The following is a 20,813-nucleotide window of genomic DNA, read 5'->3' on the forward strand; positions in this document are numbered from 1 at the left end:
AGTGGAACAATGGTTGTCCCTTCTGCCAGTTGTGAGGTGTGGAAACAGCATACCATTTAATTTTTAAAAAAACCCAAACACAACCATAAGATACCAATATGATTCTTATTTTGATACTATCTGAGATCCGTCTTAGAATTTAGGCATAGCTTCTTGAAGTATGTAACACACAACCACCAGATTTAGGAGGCAACTAACACTAAGAACAGAGGCCATTTATCTCAAATTAGGGGCCGAGAGCCTGAGCTGTACAGGACTGGCCTGCTCAGAAGGTGATTTGAGGCCAGGGTTACCATATGAAAAAGAGGACAGGTCTCCAGTACCTTTGACAGATACTCAGAAGAGGGGATTTCACCAGGTGTAGCTTTTCTTCCCCCCGCATGATAAGCTGTAGCTGATGAAATTCCCTCTTCTGTGCATCTCTTAAGGTACAGGGGACCTGTCCTCTTTTCAAATCTACTGAGTCATTTACAAGTCACTCAGTAGAGGTCCTTACCAAAAAAAAAAAAAAAGAGGACTATGTTTCCAGGTGGGAGAAATGCTACACCAAGATCTGAGAGATTAATTACCAGATAACAGGGGAAACAAATATATGAGCAAGAGGTTGCTGTTTTGAATCCCCACTGGTATGTTTCTCACACTATGGGAAACACCTATATTGGGAAGCAGCAATATAGGAAGGTGCTGAAAGGCATCATCTCATACTGCATGGGAGATGGCAATGGTAAACCCCTCCTGTATTCTACCAAAGAAAACCACAAGGCTCTGGTCGCCAGGAGTTGACACCAACTCAAGGGCACAACTTTACCTTTTAGGCAGGACCAGTGTTCCCTGTAAAAAGGGATTCCCAGATGTTACTGATGACAACTTCCATCATCCCGAGCTGCAATGGCTTTTGGCAGGGGATTAAGGATCAACAATATCTAGGAATCCCTGTTACAGAGAACACTCGTCAGGATGCAAAGTATAACTGGGGCTGAACAATCCAAATCAGTCCTGTTTGTGTGTGTGCTGGGGGAGAAAGGAATTTAAAATTCTACTTAGCAAAGAACAAAAGTAGCTAGAAAAGAAATCCTTTGCTAGGTCCTCTTCACTAAACACATGTAAAAAACCCTTGCTGGATCAGGCCTAAGACCTATCTAGTCCACCATCCTGTTTCCCACAGTGGTCTATCAGATGGCTCTGGCAAGCCCACAAGCTGAGGAAACTTGCAGGCCAACAGCCAACTACTACAGGTTTCCTCAGAAGTAATTCCCCCTGTGCTGGATGGGCTTTCTCCAGAGTAAGGGTGCATAAGACTGTAATCCAAGTCAACAAATATGACAAACCAAAGGCGGAGAAGGTAGTTGTGTGTGAATCCATTGCTAAGTTGGAAATGATGCTGAACATCTGAACGGCAAAAGAAGATTGTTACTGGGGTATTGGAAAAATATTCTTCACTGCAGCTCACCAGTACATCAACAAATGGTTACTTTCTGGTCTTATCTATTCTTTAAAGTAAAAGTAAAGTGTGCCGTCAAATCGATTTCAACTCCTGGTGCCCACAGAGCCCTGTGGTTTTCTTTGGTAGAATACAGAAGAGGTTTACCATTGCTTCCTCCAGTGCCGTATGAGATGATGCCTTTCAGCATCTTCCTGTATCACTGCTGCCCGATACAGTACCAGTGGGGATTTGAACCGGCAACCTTCTGCTTGTTAGTCAAGCATTTCCCTGCTGCGCCACTTTACACTCACCTTAAAAGAAAACTGAACTGCAGACTCTGGGGGGTAAACAATGAAATGCCTCAAGGTGAAGCCAAAACCTTGTGATGTTCTTCGTAAAACTACCGTTTTGGGGCCAGGCCAAGAGAATGTTTCTTCATCCTCTGACGGGGATACAGCTTCACTTTGTTCCTTTCCATCTTTATTTTTGGATACCTAAAGAGAAAAAAGGTTGCCAGTTAAGGATGTTCAATCTCTGTCTATAGTTTTCATGGCTTTCACCATGTTACTGAAAGCCATTTCACTAGTGCAGACTGGTCACTGTGCCAAAGAGTCTTGTTCATTTCACCACTCACTCTCTCTTTCTCTGCCAAGCAGTACAGCATTGTAGCAGCTACAGATTAAATGCATTGTGCTCAAAACCTTTTCAAAAGCATTTAATATCTACATGAAGCCATAGAATCCTAAATACTTTAGAAGTACTTTTAAATGAGCAAAAGGAGGCTGAACAGGAATGGGCATGCATAATATGCAGTTTAAAATGCAATGCTCTCTATTTCCCTGGGACCCAGCATGGGCCAGAAAGAACAGCAGCAACAGCCAAGGAGAGACTGCAGGGGGGAACACTGGGAGGCCAAAGGAAGAACTGTGTGGCATCTACATCCTCCTGAGCCCCCATCTGTCCTGCAGCCCTTGCAGCCAACTGAGCAAGGAATGAGTTGGACTAAAAAGCCAGCTGGCCCAGCATCCCTGATACTTTGAGAGGAAGACTGCCCCACCCAAGTAACCAACATCCCGTCCTAAGAGTGTTGCTTCTACGGGTGGGTATTTTTCTGGGGCCCAGTGATTTTTCTGACCCAGCAGGTCACCATCGGACGGGTGACCCCAGTGGAGGCAACCCCAAAGGAATACATCCCCTCTGGAAATGCCACTTTGGGCTGGTGCAAGGGCATACCTAAATCAAAAAAAGAACCCTCTGGTCAGACAGGAAGAATAGAAATTACACCTTCGTGAGAGTGCAAAAGGTCATTGTCTCTAATAAAGGGTATTGTTTGGCAGGGGTTTATTTGCTATAAGATTTCAGGCCAGAATCTAGGAACGCAGAGAGGTTGGTGGCTTGGCATACTGGTTTTATTGTGGTGCATTGGACAGGGGTTCAGCAGAGGGCAGGTTATCTAAAAGAGGATGGCATGCCAATCAACGTAGTCTCAAGTAAAGGAAATGTGGTGGTGGGAGTTGGACACAACAGAAGAAGGGGAAATGTATTAACTGCATCAAAGGTTTTGTACCACCCAGTCCTCCAACTCAGCCGGAGCAACCCTGGGGGTTGCCCCAATGACCTTTAAAGCCCTATGGTTTTAAAGCCCTATGTGGCTCTATAGCTTGCCTGGCACCTGTGCTGCTATCTTTTCTGCATTAGGCTGGACCTAAAGACCCAGGTCTTTTTTAGTAGTTTCTAGCTACCAATTTAGCTGTTATTGTTTCATTGAACCACTTTGGAAAAGTCTTATTTGAAAGGCAATATAGAAAACTCACAAAATAAAATTTAAAAAATTAATTAATAGGTGAAAGAGCATGTTTTCTGGATTGTAACTGATAGCTTCTATTAATCATTTTCTACTAGAGTCAAACACTGTGAATCTCAAAACAGTAAAACACTTCTTCCACTGCTTTCGGAATGTCTTGTCAAGCATTTAGATCACCAAATGTATATGTGCCCACACACAAGCTTATTCTGTCCCTCCACTTTGACTCACATGCTCTCTGCAACTGACATTTGGAGGGCAGCTGCTCCACCAGATTCTCCCCACCATTCGCCCTTCTTTTCTACCTCGTAACCTCTCTGCCTTTCCTCTCCTGCCAACTCCCTTCCCTTTAGGAATCTGGCAAAAATGCAGTGAAAGGCCTATTCACTAAGTGGTTCACAAACAACACATTCTGTCTCTGGAAAGGATTTTTTTTTTTAAGGAAGAAGGAGGAGGAGGAGGAGGAGGAGAGCAAACTCCTAGGTAAGAATGCTACTTTACAAACGATCAAAAGCAATAACAGAGTTATGGTGCAGAAAAGTGTCTAACTACTGGATATGTAGGATTAATTCTTTGATATTGAAACCAACACTGGACTGACCTCTGTGGTTTTGAGTTCATTCCTAGAAAGTTTCCCCCTACATGCATGTCCCACTTCAGCTCATCAGTGCAGCTACTGAAACACCAGGACCGACCTCTGTGGTTTTGAGTTTGCGCCTAGAAAGTTTCCCCCAACACACATGTCCCATTTCAGCACATCAGTGCAGTTCCTGGTGGCAAGTCAGAATACCATCACTGATTTCAGCACTTCCACCCATAATAATCACACCTCCTCCACCACCTCCTCATCCTCATATTTTTGTCAACTGCCTAGAGCTTCTGGAGTAAGGAGGCATATTAATTAATTAATCAATCAATCAGAACAGCTTTGTAAGGTGAAGTCAAGGGTCAATTCTGACCAGTGCTCTGTTTCCAGAAGTGGCCAGCCAGATGCATCTAGGAATGACACAAGTAAGGCATTCCCCTGCTGCTCATCCCCAGCATTGGGAATCCAGAGGTACGCCAGATCAGGGCTTGACAAATCCCAAGCACCAGGGAGCCATGGCGCTTAGAAATTCAACCATCATCCCAGGCAAGCCTGTTTCTGTTCTAAGTATATTATATGTTTAAAAGGATAAAGAGAAGCTTATTTACCCTCCCTCTCTACACTAAGGAATGTAGAGAGGGACAGTGTTCCCTGTAACAGGGATTCCCAGATGTTGCCGACTACAACTCCCATAACCTCCAGCCCAAGGCCACTGCAACTAGGGATGCTGGGAGTTGTAGTCAACAACATCTGAGAATCCATATTACAGGGAACACAGGAAAGGGAGCATCCATTGTACGGTTCCCACATTTTGGGTCTGGCTCCTAAGTCCAAGAAAATTTGTCAAGACCTGCTCTAGCTCTGTTCAGACATTATGTTGTACATGTGTACAGGTGTACGTACACACGTACATGTTTTTCTGAAAATGACTGTACATGCCTTAAATTTTAAAAGTGAGCCTGGGTACAACCTCAAATGCAAGGTGCAGAGAGAAAGACTACTATACATGTATTGAACATAATGCCTGGATAACTGTATGTGTGAGCACTGCAAACAGATTGTATATGCACTAAACATAATGTGTGAATGAGGCTAATACTTCTAAACATGGAGGCCCATTTTGCTGTCTTGGCTAATAGCCATTGATAGACCAGTCCTCAGTGAATGTATCCAATTCTTTTTAAAAAACCATTTAGGTTAGTGGCCATCATATCTTGTGGCAGTGAACTCTGTTAAGTAAGTTATGCATTGTGTGAGGAAGTACTTTTTTTCATAAACAATAGACAGCCACCAACATGCAAGTGGATTTTATAAACTATGGCTTAAATTTATATTATTCCCCAGGGAGAAGAGTTATCTGCTGCATCATTAACAGAATCATCGTTAACAGAATAGTCCAAGAGACATCTATGAACAATTTCCTAAGCCACTATCATTCCCCTTAACACCAAGGTCATGTGCCTTCAGAAATATGTAGGACTTGGTATGAATCTTAGACACTTGATCTAAAATCCTCGCAGGGCCCAGACATTAAGCCTATTCATATGAACAGCCTTGCCCAGTCTATGGCAGCCCAGCCTGGGTTAGGTTGTCCATGTGCAGCACGGGATCCATGCAAATCCCGGCACTGCCCACCCAGCCTAACCCTACTTTTTACCCAGTCCTTTAGCAGATGTTAAGGGCACAAGCACACCCCTAACCTTGATGCCAGGTGTGTGTGTGTGTGTGTGTGTGTGTGTGTGTGTGCGCGTGTGCGCGTGTGCTCGGGCTAGAGTACCCGACTCATGGGGGTATCCCCCAAAGCACCTTGCTCATTGTTCGGCGCACTGTGAGATACCTGGAGGCTGGGACACATCATCCCAGGCTCTGGAGATCTGTGCTGCTTGGAGCAGTGCGATTGTCTGGGAACATGAGCCATGCCCTCAGCAGAATTCTGGGTGTGGGGAGACTGGAGGCAAGTTTGACCCTGCCTTCGCTCTCGCCTATCCATCCACCCTCCTGCACAGTCGTGTGCATAGCCTTATGGTTTCTCTAGAGATCAACTCCATGCAGGAAAACTCTAGAGATGATCAACTCTATGCATTCATCATGTGTGAAATATGGAGCAAACATTTATTTGGGAATTACTATAGTCGTTGGTAGCCCTGGTGTGCATTATCATTGCCAACACATATGCATGTCACACATGACTGCATAAACTCTGTATATGATGGGGAGAGATTATCTCTTTATTTTTATTTTATTTTATTTTTTAAAAATGCAAGTGCAGTGGCCATCAGACAGATCTGTGGTTCTATGGACTAGGATCAGACTGAAAACCTCTCACAATGCAGTTCCATTGGGATCATTCAGGGGGTTTCCCTCATCAAGAGATCAGAAACTATTTAAATCAGGAAGGAAAAAGGGAACAGCCTTTAGAATAAAGGTTTCTGCATGAGCTATTTTGTTGAAGAGGCATGAATGATCGCATTCACTTTACAATTTACCAAAGGCCGAATCTTCTGAGAGGAACTGAATGCAAAAAAATGTGCAGACTGTGGACCCAATCCAACAGCTATTGAAGTTAGCTGGCATGTAATCAAGTCCAAAGGGGCACTCCCTTAAAAATAACAGATAAAGACTTGGATACACTGGGCAAACTCAGCAGAACTACAAGAGTTCATGTGTCTAAACCCTCTGATATTCTGCAAATGCTCTCTCCGCACATGTTTACACTTACAGACGATATCCACAGTTCCAAGACCCACAAGCATAGAGACTTGGTTTCCCATACAGTACAGTACTTGACAATGACACAATACATTACAGTACTTGACAATGGGAAGGCATGGGGCACCAACATATTGCTCTACACAGGTGATTATGGGGATTACAGGATTTACATTCTTTCCAGTTGTATGCCAATTACATGCTCCCATAGTCCTAAAACAGACAGCCTCTGTCACACAGAGCCATAATTTTGTATTTTTCAGACCGCCATCCTGCTGATGTTCAACTGTGTTCATCAACAAACAGTTACCACTGAGACCCTTGACTGCTACATAGTAATGTAGTATAATGAGGAGGAAGGTGTGCGAGTATGCAATTGGGGGAGAGGTAACTCTTAAACAATGTTCAAGGTTCCAAAATATAATTTGTCTAACTTAAAAGATGTGCCTAAAAACCAAATTTCATGATCATAATGCAGTAATAAGGATTCCCTGAGAAGAGACAGCTTCAGGAAACACACAGCTCCTTGCTGTTGAAACCACTGTCAGAAACTGGCTGAGATAAATGCATTATCAAATTGCTGGGTATCATGTAAGAATAATATTTTAAAAATACAGAATCTTCAGTCTGGCGTTCTCAAACATGTACCTGTTATCTCACTATATGTAAAGAGGCCTAATTACAGCATTCGAGCCAAACCTATTTTGTAACACTTTTTAAAAAGCATGGGTCCACCACACATTTGCTTCAAGACTTGCTGTGACAAATGCCCTCCTGCTTGCACTTGGTAAGCAAAAGAAGATTCACCTAACCTCTCAAGAGGACAATTGACAAGATATGGAGCCCTTTCTCATGAGCAGTGAGAAAGGGCAAGAGGGAGGGAGGTTTAAATTGCTTACTGCCCCGCAGATGACCAAGGGCTCCCTCTTTGGTGGGCAAATCACCCGCCCAAACGATACAGTAGCTCGAGGTTGTGGAACACGTCACCCCACCCCCCAGAGCTCCCATAATGCATTGCATATGTACAGTGCATTATGGGGATCCCCCCTCCCCTCTCTGAAGCCACCCAGGATCTCCACAAAGCTCAATGACAGCACCTCCAATGGTGCACATCCAAAGCTCAATGACAGTAGAGACAAAGCCAGACAAACTGTGTAGACCCCTTTTAAAAAAGGATTCAACAGCCACATAGTGTTTCAATGGCTGTTAACCACAACCACTATAACTCCATTTATTTAATTAAAACATTTACACATCATTTTGCTTTACAAAAAAAGGCATCCAACAATGCTTAAACATAAACACATACACCAAAAAATCAAACTCAGCAACAAACCACAGCAACAGCAAAAAGGAGGAGAACGCATAAAATTGCAAAATTTCACATCACTATCAGGCTCTACAATTTAGATTCTCAAGTTCAAAACTGGTTTCTTTTCTTTGGAGATGAAAGCCAGTATGAACAAATCTACTGTACAGCTCTTAATGTAACGTGTGTGTGTTAATTTCTCTTTCTTAATATTCATCAGATTTACTACAGTTAATAGTTACTTTCGATACTATACTTCTGATTTTCATACAGTACAATCTACATTTCCTGGAAAATTAAGGGTGAACATAATTAAGCTTTTATGATGCAATACAACACTCCTTGCAGGTACTTCAACAGTGAGCCCAATAACACATGGTTTACTGTTGCACATGCAATAAAACACTAAGCTGAAAAGAAAAGAGCTAAATTCTATTTAAAAGACAGGGTTTAGTGGAGAAGCACAGCTAGCTTGTAGAACTTCCATAATAAATGTAATTGCAAATTAGAATATGTATACATCTTATACAAGAACCAAAGCAGAACAAAAATTATACTAGCTGTGAAAATGGTGCTCTAAAATCTTGATTACACAAAACACATTTTGCCAAGTTTTCCCAAATGTATTCAGCACTTATTACTGAAGCTATCTGAACATTCAAAATCTCTTAGTGTCCAGTTTTTGCTTATGCAAAGTTATATGCATAATTTTGTCACTTTACTTCTTCCTCTCATGTAAACTTATCAAAGTACAAAATACATAGATTTCCTGCTCAGTAAAATAATGTGCTTAGGACCTGCAGGGGTGGGGAAGATGTACACTGGTTCTTTCCAAATACACAGAAATGTGTAGCAGATCTTACCAATTTCTTTTTAAGTTTCTAAGAGCCACTAATGTTCATGTGCTGCATACATTTAATTTACACTTATTTTTATAAACACGCACAACCTAAAATGGAAGGTTTGCAGGATGTACTACTTGTGCTCATCAAAACTTCATCTCCAATCTGAGCCATTTTTGGAAGGGCAGAATAGAAATCAAAGAAATAAATAAATAATCTCAAAGCACTACAGATTTGAGTTATTTATTACTTACCACACGCCACCTTGAGTTCTGTAAATGGGAAACTTAAGTAACTCACCAGATGGAATTCTATTTGATTTATATGATACTCATAGAGAGTACCAAGCTGACAGATTTCTTACAGCGTTCTGCACACAGATATAAGCTTAATATTTACCAAATATTCAGTCCACAGTGCCTGTGCTTGAATTGCCATCATTGGAGTGGAAGAGACCAGTTGCAATGGCAGCAGCATTGTCGTTTCAAAACAAAAAAGGCAATTTCATGCTATATACTAAACCACCATCAGGACAAATTTTCACCCAGTTTCGAAGCCAGAATTTGGTCTGTTGCTACTAACATGATATGTGGTTTCATAGTCATTTAGCAGCTTCATGAACCATTTGATCTACTCAAGATCCATTGTAGTAGAATGCTTTTTTTAGTCCACCTCGTACTAAAATGATATGTAATGCAAGGATAGAGGAGGGGCAGGAGAGAGGAGTGAGAGGAGAAGAGTCAGCACAAGAAGGAGAAGATTCTGATTCATACAGACAAGAGTGACTTGCTAGGAACAGAGTTTTTGCACGCTTTGTGAACTGAACAAAACAAATTAGAACTCTATAGAAGCTATTCATGAATCAATGTGCCACTTGAAGGTATTCCACTTCAGAGTGAGGCTTCATTTGTCTTATGGCCGGATAAAGCAATGTAGTTACACAACAAAATTCTGAAAAATTAGACGACTATTTCGTAATGTGCCTTCGACTTGTTAGATTTTGAAACTAAAAAATGCAATAGATTTCAGTTCAGAGCCAGTTTACATGTTATAAACAGGGGGGAAACAAACTAACTAAAATGCAATCAATTCATGCTTCTACCACGGCGACAAATATTTATATACTACTTTTCAAAAAAGGAGTTCGACACAGTTTACATACAGAAATAAAGAAGATGGCTCTGTATCCCAAAATGGCTCACAATCTAAAAAGAAATATAAGGCAGAGACATAAATGAGAGACCAGTAAGAGCAACTGGAGGGATAGTTGCTCTCCCCCTATACTTCGGTTCCTACCGTAATATTCTCATGGTGATTACATAACCTGATTTGGCATACCATTTTGACCATTTCACTGTGCATGGTATTTTGAACACCACTATTCTCTAGCTTAAAATATTAAATGAGATGTCTACAGTGCCTCCTTCTTCGTGAACCCTGAGGTCTATTAAGATAATCAGGACTGGTTCGGTTATGGTCGTCACCAGATCATTTGGTAGCAACCCAAGATCAGGCCTTCTCTAGGACTACCCCAGAACTTTGGAAGGCGCTCCCAAATAGAATTAGAGCCTACCCATCTCTGGTTGTTTTCCAAAAACAACTGAAGATGTACCTCTTTAATCAGGACCTTAGTTTGAAAGTTTATGCTGATAGTTATTTTAAACTGCTTTAATTATTTTAATATTTTAATTGTTGCTGGCATATGTGTATACCGCCCAAAGATCTGTAGATCGGGTGGTACAGAAATATTTATTTATTTATACATTTTATATCCTGCTCTTCCTCCAAGGAGCCCAGAGCGGTGTATTACATACTAAAGTTTCTCCTCACAACAACCCTGTGAAGTAGGTTAGGCTGAGAGAGAAGTGACTGGCCCAGAGTCACCCAGCAAATATCATGGCTGAATGGGGATTTAAACCCGGGTCTCCCCGGTCCTAGTCCAGCACGCTAACCACTACACCACACCGACACATATTTTTGCAAAATATGCAAAACAAACAATTAAAATACAGCTGTTGTACCCAACTGGAGAAAACTGACTTTGACCCACGGAACCAAACTTCGAATCCAAGAAGGGAGTCATATCAATCAGCTCTCTTGCCTTGTCAACCAATTCTCCCCCTGCCTTCATCTGGGAGAATGTCTCATGGGGATCTGTATAACTCTATGGTGTATCCACATCTGGAATACTGCATACTGACTTGTCTCGAAATAGAAATCATGAAGCTGGAAAAGGTGCAGAAAGGCTTTTGGAAGATGGTGCCCCTGACTGGATCCCCTCCCACTGCTTTGTCTGCCGTGGAGACTGCGGTGGAGATAAATCCACCTTCCCCAGGCTGCCCCGCTGCTGTCAGTACCACGAGTGTGACTTAGCAGCTTGTCTTGGGGAAAACTTGCAAGATTCTTCTCCAATGCAAGTTGGGGAAACAAATCGCTGCCTAAAAATTTAAACATGGCACCTAGACTAAGCTATTTAGAAGCAGAGTTATTGAATACAATCTGTATTTGTCCCAGGTGGCCCTGTTTTTATTCTAAGTATGTTACTTGTAAAGGGGATAAAGAGAAGCCTGCTTATCCCCCTCTCCCCACCACCACAGTGTTCATCACCGAGTCCAGTAATTTTGTCAAGTGTCCACTGTGTGGCTCATATATTTTTGGGCTAGCTCTTACATCCAAAGAAAATTTGTCAATGCCTGTTATAATGTTATCTTAGGCTTGCTGCAAATCCTGGGAATGTAGGGGGCCATACTAAATGCAGTTTGCATGTTCAAGCTAAGAATCAGAGTGAAAAGACATGCCCCAGAATCTTAATAACTAAACATGAGAATCTGGACAGACACACTATCTTCTTCCAATGTAATGGTTATTGGGGAGCACATCTACTCCATGTTACGCAAGAGGCACAAAAGAGTGCAATGGCACTCAGATTCTTCTTTAGGAAGGGAGGTGGTTACATCCCCACTGCAATTCAAGTCTTCAAAGGGGGGGAAAACAGCCCAACTACTATATGGAGCCCAGCTAAACAACAAGGATTTCCGCCCCCCAGAACTGTTATGAACCAAATTTATTAGAACAATCCTTGGGGTGCCAAGAGGGATGCCCAACACAGTGTTAAGGCTAGGACTAGGGTTAGTACCAATTGAAGCACATGTCTGGGTTGCAAATATCTTATTTGAAATTAAATCTTTGTCAAGCAGGTCTTGCACCTCTGGTCCAGTGGTCCCTCTAATTTTTTTCATCTCTATACGGAATGAATTTTGTTCTGGGCAGCAGTATCAAGTTAGTGTGTGCACACCTGCATTCAGAATGTGGCCTTCCTGATTCAACCTGAGCAGGATCTAAAATGAACTGAGCGGACATCCCAAAACTTGCGAGCGCACACACGTGCGCACGCCTTAGAAGGAACAGTGATCTGGTCCTGAAGGACAACTTTGCATCTGTCTGGAAAGAGGGAATTGAGAGGAAATTAGAAAGTTATGGGCCAAGTATCCCCACGTTGGTCTCCTTAGGGATTTTAAAAGCCAAGGAGGTAATTAAGCAGCGGATTTGGGACATAGTGATGCAGGAAGACAGGGCCCGAGTCAGAAATTTACCTTTCTTAGGTAATGCAACTCTCCCTCATAGACCAGCTAAATATTTACAGGAGCTTGTTCTTGCCAGATCAAGAAGGGCATTTGCCTTGGCACGCTTGAATGTGCTGCCCTCAGCTCTCGTCAGGTTGAGACAACTGATCATATGTTGCTTCACTGTTTATTTTACAGAGATATTTGGCTAGCACTTTTGTCACCTATTTTGTCTAGATTCCCAAGTCGTCAGTCAGTCAGCTTTTATTTCGATCAATGACCAGAACAGAAAGAGAAAAGGGGGGGGAATCATAAAATGGCGATACGCAACTTGCATGCAATATAACAAAACTTGGCAACATAATTATTGCTCATAATGTCAAATTTAGACAATAGTAAATCAAGATAAAAGTCATCCGAACAGCCAGGAAAAGACTTCAGCCAGGGTGAAATAAAATTTAGACAAACATCCCTGTAGAGGTCACAACAGAGAATAAAATGCACAGTAGACTCAATAGCACCTGAGCCACAAGGGCAAAGGCACGAAGAATAAGGAGTCCCCTTGAACCTTCCCTTAAGAACAGCTGTTGAAAGAGCATTAAGACATGCGAGAGTCAAGGCACGCCTAAATTTAGGAAATGTTAGGCTAAGTAGGCCATCAGCCTTTTATGTGTCTCTCCTTTTGGCTGACAGTGAGATTAATGTTTCCACCAAGGTAGCAAAATTTTGCCACATTGAAAGCTGTGTAAGCAAGCAATTGGTAAAACCATGCGTGTCAACTGTACTATATATATCGTTGTATTGTAAATGGTGTTTTGTAAGAAAGTACTGGCAGAATCATGATTGCTAGAGATTACTACTTATCTATTGTGTTGTATTTTTGTCTGGTCAATGACCAAAATAAAGATTCTATTCCATTGCACTATCATCATCAATCCTCCTCCTCCTCCCTCTCTCTTGCTGGGAACTGACAGGGCCAGAGAAGGAAGTAGAAGAGAAAATGGAATGGATTATGGCAGGTTTCCAAGCCTCTCAGGTATTTTCACTTGGCAGGAAACACCTTGAACTGCAATGGAAAATATGCCAAAGGGTACTATATTATAGTACAGAACTACTACTATTCACTTCTTTCCCTCCCATTTAAAGAAACAGGAGTACAAAACCAATTCTTATTAAAAACATGTCCTGAACAAGGCTGCATAAGCTCTAGTAATTATTGTAATGCCAATTAAACTTCCATAGGAAACATACATTTTAGATTAAGAATGCTTTTGTTGCGGGGGGGGGATTTCTCTAGCCTCCTGTCAAAATAAAAAAAAAATACAAGAACTGAAAAGCCATACTTTGTAGATACTGAACACTTCAATGGAAATAAAGTTCATAAATTTAATAAGTAAATGGCACTCAACAAAAACAAGGCAACCACATTTTAACTGTTCAGCAGTTTTTTTAAAAAGCCATCAGAAATGTGCACAACGATCTACATGTTACAAAATAGCACATAATAATAATAATAATAATAATAATAATAATAATAATTCGATTTCTATACCGCCCTTCCAAAAATGGCTCAGGGCGGTTTACAAAGAGAAATAACAAATAAGATGGCTCCCTGTCCCCAAAGGGCTCACATTCTAAAAAGAAACATAAGACACACACCAGCAACAGTCACTGGAAGTACTGTGCTGGGGGTGAATGGGGCCAGTTACTCTCCCCCTGCTAAATAAAGAGAATCACCACGGTAAAAGGTGCCTCTTTGCCCAGGTAGCAGGGGTGCTGCTGCCTACTGAGTCAGACCACTGGTCCATCAAGCAGAATGCCAGGGATTGCTACTGTCTGCTCTGACTGGCAGTGACTCTCCAGGGCTTCAGGCAGGAATTTTTCTCAGCCCTACCTGGAGATACCAGGGATTGCACCTGGGACTTTCTGCAGATGCTCTGAGCTACAGCCTCAACTGTAAGAGAGCCATTTTACAAAAACCATGAACCAAAACAATTGTAAGGCTCATTGAACACACAGCTTTACTTTGAAATATTATATAAAATGTGAACAATTTGCACCAGGATAATTGGGTGGTAATCATCCAACAGTCTGGTGGTAATCATAATTATAAATATATACTGGGTTTAAAAACAAACACACACACGCACACACCCTGTCAAGTTCCAAGTAACAAATCCCACTTTAGTTACGAAACTCACTGAGTGATTCTGGACCAGTCACTTATCTGTCAGCCTAGCTACCTCACAGGATTGTTGTGAGGATAAACATAATCATGTACACCATTCTGGGCTCCGAGGAGGAAGAAGGGAATACAAATGTAAAAATAGATAAATAAAAACATTCACAACCATGGAATACCACCGGTATAAAATAAGTAGGCAGTATACTGCATTAGGCAATAACAGCTGTCAGCCCCTGGACTGCAGAGAATGACAACACTACGAACATTCAACTCAATGCTTATAAATGTAAAGTGCTATACGTAGGATCTCCAATATCCTATACACAGAGCCGCCGCCGCCACCAGAGATACTTGGTCTTTGCAGAGTATCTGCCTAGCAGTGCAAAACGTGTAACAAATTTAGTACCAGTAGAATGCTGTATAGTAAGGTGTTCTGCTCAGAGGTGTATACCCATAAGCAACAATGTAAATTCAAACTTATAATTAAAGCCTGCAACCTGCCTAGAGAGCAGGAGGCTGTTGGTTCAAAACCCTGCTGGTGTGTTTCCCAGAATATGATAAACTCCTATATCGGGCAGCAGTGATATAGGAATTTGCTAAAAGGCATCATCTCATACTGCCAAAACTAGGGACCACACAGGGCAAGAGACCAAAGACGAAGAAATTCCCCATGTCAGACTAATGTAATAAGTCTGAAGAATACAATAAACTATGTATATCTTATAGAACCTCTTTATAGGACTCTCTAGAGAGAATGCATATATAAGGCATCATAAAGAAAATTGCTTCCCCTGAAGATGCCAAAAACATAACGTATAAACTGAAAACATTATAATACAAAAATCAAGATCGCCATTGTGAAATAATCACACCACTATGAACAATAAAAATGAACAACTGAATGTGTGAAATCCCAAAATATTAAATATACAAACATAAATTATATGCACATAGCTTAAATAATATAAATCAACTATATATTCACATATGAAAGGCATCATCTCATACTGCGCGGGAGATGGCAATGGTAAACCACTCCTGTATTCTACCAAGAAAATCACATGGCTCTGTGGTTGCTAGGAGTCAACACTGACTCAAGGGCACAATCTTTCCTTTCTTATCACAAAGCATACAAAAGTGCCCTGCCTTCCCAATGACTTGATTCTGGAAAGACTGAAGCAGCAATGCTTCCACTGTTTTGATTCTCATGTAGCCAGCTTTGTGAGAAGTAGTTTATTCTTTGCCCCTCCTCACATTTTCCTCATATAGGCCTCCCGAAATCCTTTGTACATTTTAGATCATCACAAAGCTGTGCAATGTTGTTATGGGCCCCAAAAGCTTTGGAAATAATTGAAATGGAAAGGAGGTTTATGCTATAGGGACATTTTTATGGATGTATATCTGTCACCTAAATACTTGCCTGGAAATTTCAATGAGATTTCTAATCCCTTAAATCAATACAAAGTTATCTGAAGGTCCACTTTTTGTAGATGAAATGTCTACAAACTAGTTCAGCTAAAAGTAACATTAGCAAACAACCACAAGCCTTCCTGGTCACCACTCAGAGCCGCTTGCAGAGCACCAAGTCCAGCCGAACTCCCTTCAGATCTGAGCATCTGTCACTTTGCTGGCAGTCCTTTTAATGCTGTCAAGGCTTTCCGGGGGTGGGGGACAGCAAGGGGCACTAGCATTTTCAAAGGAAAAGCTTTCCTAAGAAATCCTTATTATGCTGTGCTAGAAAGTGAAAGAACGGCCTCTAAGATGAACACTACAGAGTACTGCATCCTGTTTGCGCTAGAATGAAAGAAAAGATTTGCCAAGAGTGCAATTAAAATTAAGTCTAACTGACCACCTAGTAATACAGTACATGGAAACATTAATTATGAATAGAGGAGCTATTACAATTAGGCTGCCTTATTGTTTTGTGGGTTCCCCCTCACTTACCATGATACATTTGCAGATTAAAACAGAATATAGAAGCAGAAATTGTAACTGCCCCTGAAATAGATGTGAACATGTGAAAGAATTCTTGCTGCTGGAATTAAATGTGACAGTGGACACAATTCTGCCCTTTGCACATAGATATCAGGGAGAAGGATTTGCCAGGACTCTATGGGGGGGGGTGTTTGAGAGGCCTCTTGTTTTCCAGAGCACATATTTAATTTATTTATTTTTTAAGCATTCAACAACTGGAACTCTTGGGACTAGTTTGACCAACCTGGTTCCCAACACAAGACGAGGAGTAGGGCACATCCCTTCCCACCACAAGGCATTACACAGGTGGCAGACAGGCAGGAGCCACCTTCACTGCCCGACCCTGAAGAGCGGCGATGCCACCAAGCCTGCCCTAGCCGACCTGCCACAACGGCAGAGAAGCGCTCAATTGGCAGCATGGCATCTTGGTCCCCAAAGACCTGCTCATGAGGAAGAAGGGTCTCCTCAGGAGCAGCAGCAGAGCCAAGACCAGCTGCAACAGTGAAGAGGCTGACAAGCTAGATACAAGGTGGGCATCTGCAGGCTTCTATTTAAGCCTTCCAGGTGCTCGGGATGGTTGCTGGTATGACAGTTCCTCAAAATGGCCTCTTCTGGCTCCCTAGCACTTGACTGCCTAGTCTCCAGTTTTCCAGCTGACCCTCTCTCCTGTACCTCTGTATCTACCTGCTTTCCTCGCCAGGAACTCTTCAGCCCTGGTTGCTGCACCCTTGCCCTGGCAAGCCTCAGCTTGGTTGCAACTTAGGCCCACTAGATCTGCAGCAACTGCTCTGCTCTGCTCTGTCTGAGCCAAGAACCTGCTGAGAGTTATTGTTTGTTTGCTTGTTTGTTTATTTGATTTTTATACCACCCTTCCGAAATGGCTCAGGGCGGTTTACAATTAAAAACAGAAACCATTAAAACCAGTAAAAATTAAAACAGAAATATAAATATAAAACACCAATGAAAACACATCTTAAAAAACAATTAAACTATCAGAACAATTAAAAACCCCGAAAACCAGGTTAATAGCAATAGCAATAGCACTTACATTTATATACCGCTCTATAGCTGGAAGCTCTCTAAGCGGTTTACAATGATTTAGCATATTGCCCCCCAACATTCTGGGTACTCATTTTACCGACCTCGGAAGGATGGAAGGCTGAGTCAACCTTGAGCCCCTGGTCAGGATTGAACTTGTAACCTTCTGGTTACAGGGCGGCAGTTTTACCACTGCGCCACCAGGGGCTCCTTTGTTTGCTTAACATTGAAACAATGGTTAACATTGAAACAATTAAAACTAATTAAAAACCCTGAAAGGCCAGGCCAAACAGATGGGTTATAAGGGCTCTCTTGAAGGTCAGTAAGGAATTAAGATTGCGAATTTCTGCTGGGAGTGCATTCCACAGCCCGGGAGCAGCTACAGAGAAGGCCCGCCTCTGAACCGGTAGTAACTGGAGACGGACCTCCTCAGATGACCTTAACGTGCGGTGGGGATCATGTAGAAGTAGTCACTTTCTAAGATATCTTGGACCCAAGCCATTACTGACTGTGCTCGCTGGGCCAAGTGAGGACAGGACAGACACCTCCCTTAGCACCCTGTCCAAATAAAAACCACCTGTAAAGTACACACTGAGGAGTAAATGCACACACATTTGACCAGCTTGGCATATTCACAAAACATGCTTAAGGGTAAACTGGGGGCTTCAATGTATGTTAGTGTCTGCAAGTACAGACGGGAGCGGGGGGGGTGTGGTTATCTCCTATTAACGGAATACAGGAAATGAGTATATAAGGTATCAAGTCCCTGGGGTGTAAACTGCTAAAAACATCAAAATGTGTTTATTCTAATGTAAAGCTGGACATTAAAAACCGAAGCCTTATTAAGAAGGCACGTGGGAAATCTCAACAGGGAGATCAACTTGGATGCAAAAGGGGGTAAGGAGGCCTGATCTAGAAAACCTGGAGGAAGAAAACTATCTGGACATCAAGACAGAAAAGAATACAGAAGGCTGTGTTTTGGAGTGGTACACTGTGGTTACAAGGAAAGTGTCCAGTTTATTTGTGGGCCCTGATCCAAAAGGCATTTTTGTCCAGAGGCTAGCATGTTTTCATGGTTACCACATTCACAGGGCAAAACTAAATTTATAAACTGGGGAACTGCTGTGAATTTCCCAGGCATTTCTAATGGAGAAAGTAAGTGACACAGAAGTTCGGTACTAGTGGTATGAAACCTTTTGAAACATTTGCATGCGAATCTCCCACAATCACTTGAATGTGCTTACCTGTGTAATTCAAAGCAAATAAAGGACTTGCCACTGAAGGAAAGAGGCAGCATGGGGTAGGGCGAAGGGGACAGAGGTCGGTTTAATGCCTGCCTAATTGAAAACCTATTAAATACATGGCTGTTAGAAGTTTAGAAGATAAGATTTGCTGGAAAGAGGAGTTCTTGGCCACATTCCAACTACCTGGAGAAATGACTTGAATAGCAAGCCAGAAGCTGCCGGTTCGAATCCCCGCTGGTTTGTTTCCCAGACTATGGGAAACACCTATATTGGGCAGCAGCAATATAGGAAGGTGCTGAAAGGCATCATCTCATACTGCGCAAGAGATGGCAATAGTAAACCCCTCCTGTATTCTATCAAAGAAAAACCACAGGGCTCTATGGTCACCAGGAGTCGACATGAACTCAACGGCACACTTTACCTTTATTTCTCTGAAACTGCTGAGAAGCACAAAAAGCTATAAGGAAATTGCCATTTCTCTTTTCCTTTTTAAAAAAATTACTTGCAGTGCAATACACAAAGCTACTTCAGTCAGCAGCATACTACTTTGGGGTAAGACTAACTCAATTCAATGGGACCACACCTGTTCATGTGGTCTGTGTATTGGATTACAAAGCCAGTCAATCCAAAATCAGACCCTATGGAGATACGCACAAAACAAGGTAAGAGTTTCAGGACATTAATGCTGATCAAAAAAGTGAATTATCAGAGGACTTGACAAATCCTGGGCACTAGGGGGCCATGGCACGTAGACCTAGACTATTCAGAAGTTGTGTTATTGAATAAAATCTTTATTTGTCCCAGGCAGCCCTGTTTCTGTTCCAAGTATGTTAGCAATAGCAATAGCAATAGCAATAGCACTTACATTTATATACCGCTCTATAGCCGGAGCTCTCTAAGCGGTTTACAATGATTTAGCATATTGCCCCCAACATTCTGGGTACTCATTTTACCGACCTCGGAAGGATGGAAGGCTGAGTCAACCTTGAGCCCCTGGTCAGGATTGAACTTGTAACCTTCTGGTTACAGGGCGGCAGTTTTACCACTTGTTGCTTGTAAAGGGGATAAAGAGAAGCCCCATCACAATGTCCATCATTAAATCTGGTAATTTTGACAAGTGTCCATTGTCTGGCTCTTAAATTTTTGGGTTGGTTCCCAAATTCAAACAAACTTGGTCAAGGTCTGAATTATCATATACATTTAGAAGCTCGATCCAACAAACGACAATGCTGTGTTGATATTATAGCTGAATTGTTATAAGCTGTAAGAGTATAATTTTAAAAATCCAGGACATGCAGTATATTCCTATTATTCACTGATGGTACAAAGAGCTTTATGTTATTTAGCCTCCATCTCCCTAGCTCATTTATTCCCATTTTGCAGATGTGGAACTGTGGCTCAGATTAGCATCATCAAGAGATTTATGAATGAATGACCAGAATCTGCAGTCCAAGTCCAAACACATTCCACAGGACCACACTAGCTCATCTGCACACACCACAGGAAAAGGAAAGCGTAAACACTAAAGCTATAAAACCCGATGGCATTTTTTGCAATGCCTTTTGCTTTCCCAAGGTCCTAAGTCCTAGCCCTTTGTCTCTATAGCTTCAGCACTACACAGCCAGGCCATAAGCCAAATGTTTCTTCTACAGTTCTAAAAACCAGAATAATTAATGTGTACAAATATGCACAATTTATTCTGCATTCAGAGTTAGGACTTCCAAATAGAGTAACAAAGAACAGTAACTGGTATTCACCTTGAACACACACATTCCCCTCCTTTTCCATTGCTATGCTAAAATCACCAGTTTCTCCCATTCTTGGTGGTGCATTTATGATCTCTTGCGGCTGTGAAAAAGTGATTGCTTAAGTGACTGCTTGCGGCTGTGAAAAAGACAGACTTGGGAAAATAATGAGACCCAGCAGTGTGCACACAGATAAAGTTCCTCAAGGCCCAATCTGCCATGACTGGTCAGAAATAGTACTTATTGGTCAAGGGCAACACTCGACCTTTCAGCAGCCACATCCCATTTCTGTAAAACTTTGCATTGCAGGCCCAAACACATTATCCTTTAAATGAAAAGAAACTTCATTTATTTTTGGTAATCAGCTGCCTAAGAAAGTCACTGGCATGAA

The 20,813-nt window shown here is 41.9% G+C and overlaps 1 protein-coding gene across 7 annotated transcripts in view; it reads right to left on the reverse strand.

Moving 5' to 3' along the window:
- ARHGAP21 (Rho GTPase activating protein 21) overlaps window positions 1-20,813 on the reverse strand; it is a 178,803-nt gene that overhangs the window by 105,260 nt on the left and 52,730 nt on the right. For 6 of the 7 annotated variants that reach the window (XR_008309651.1, XM_053260664.1, XM_053260666.1 and 3 more), the window contains exon 2: window positions 1,735-1,917. The exons of the other annotated variant lie outside the window; for it this stretch is intronic. Coding sequence is in view for 4 of the 6 variants with exons in the window: in XM_053260664.1 (XP_053116639.1) it covers window positions 1,735-1,917 (183 nt within the window). In the remaining 2 variants the exon portion in view is untranslated. The remainder of the gene's footprint in view (window positions 1-1,734; window positions 1,918-20,813) is intronic. 7 annotated transcript variants of the gene reach the window in all.

This window comes from Hemicordylus capensis, chromosome 6 (genome assembly GCF_027244095.1).
Source record: "Hemicordylus capensis ecotype Gifberg chromosome 6, rHemCap1.1.pri, whole genome shotgun sequence".
Taxonomy (NCBI): domain Eukaryota; kingdom Metazoa; phylum Chordata; class Lepidosauria; order Squamata; family Cordylidae; genus Hemicordylus; species Hemicordylus capensis.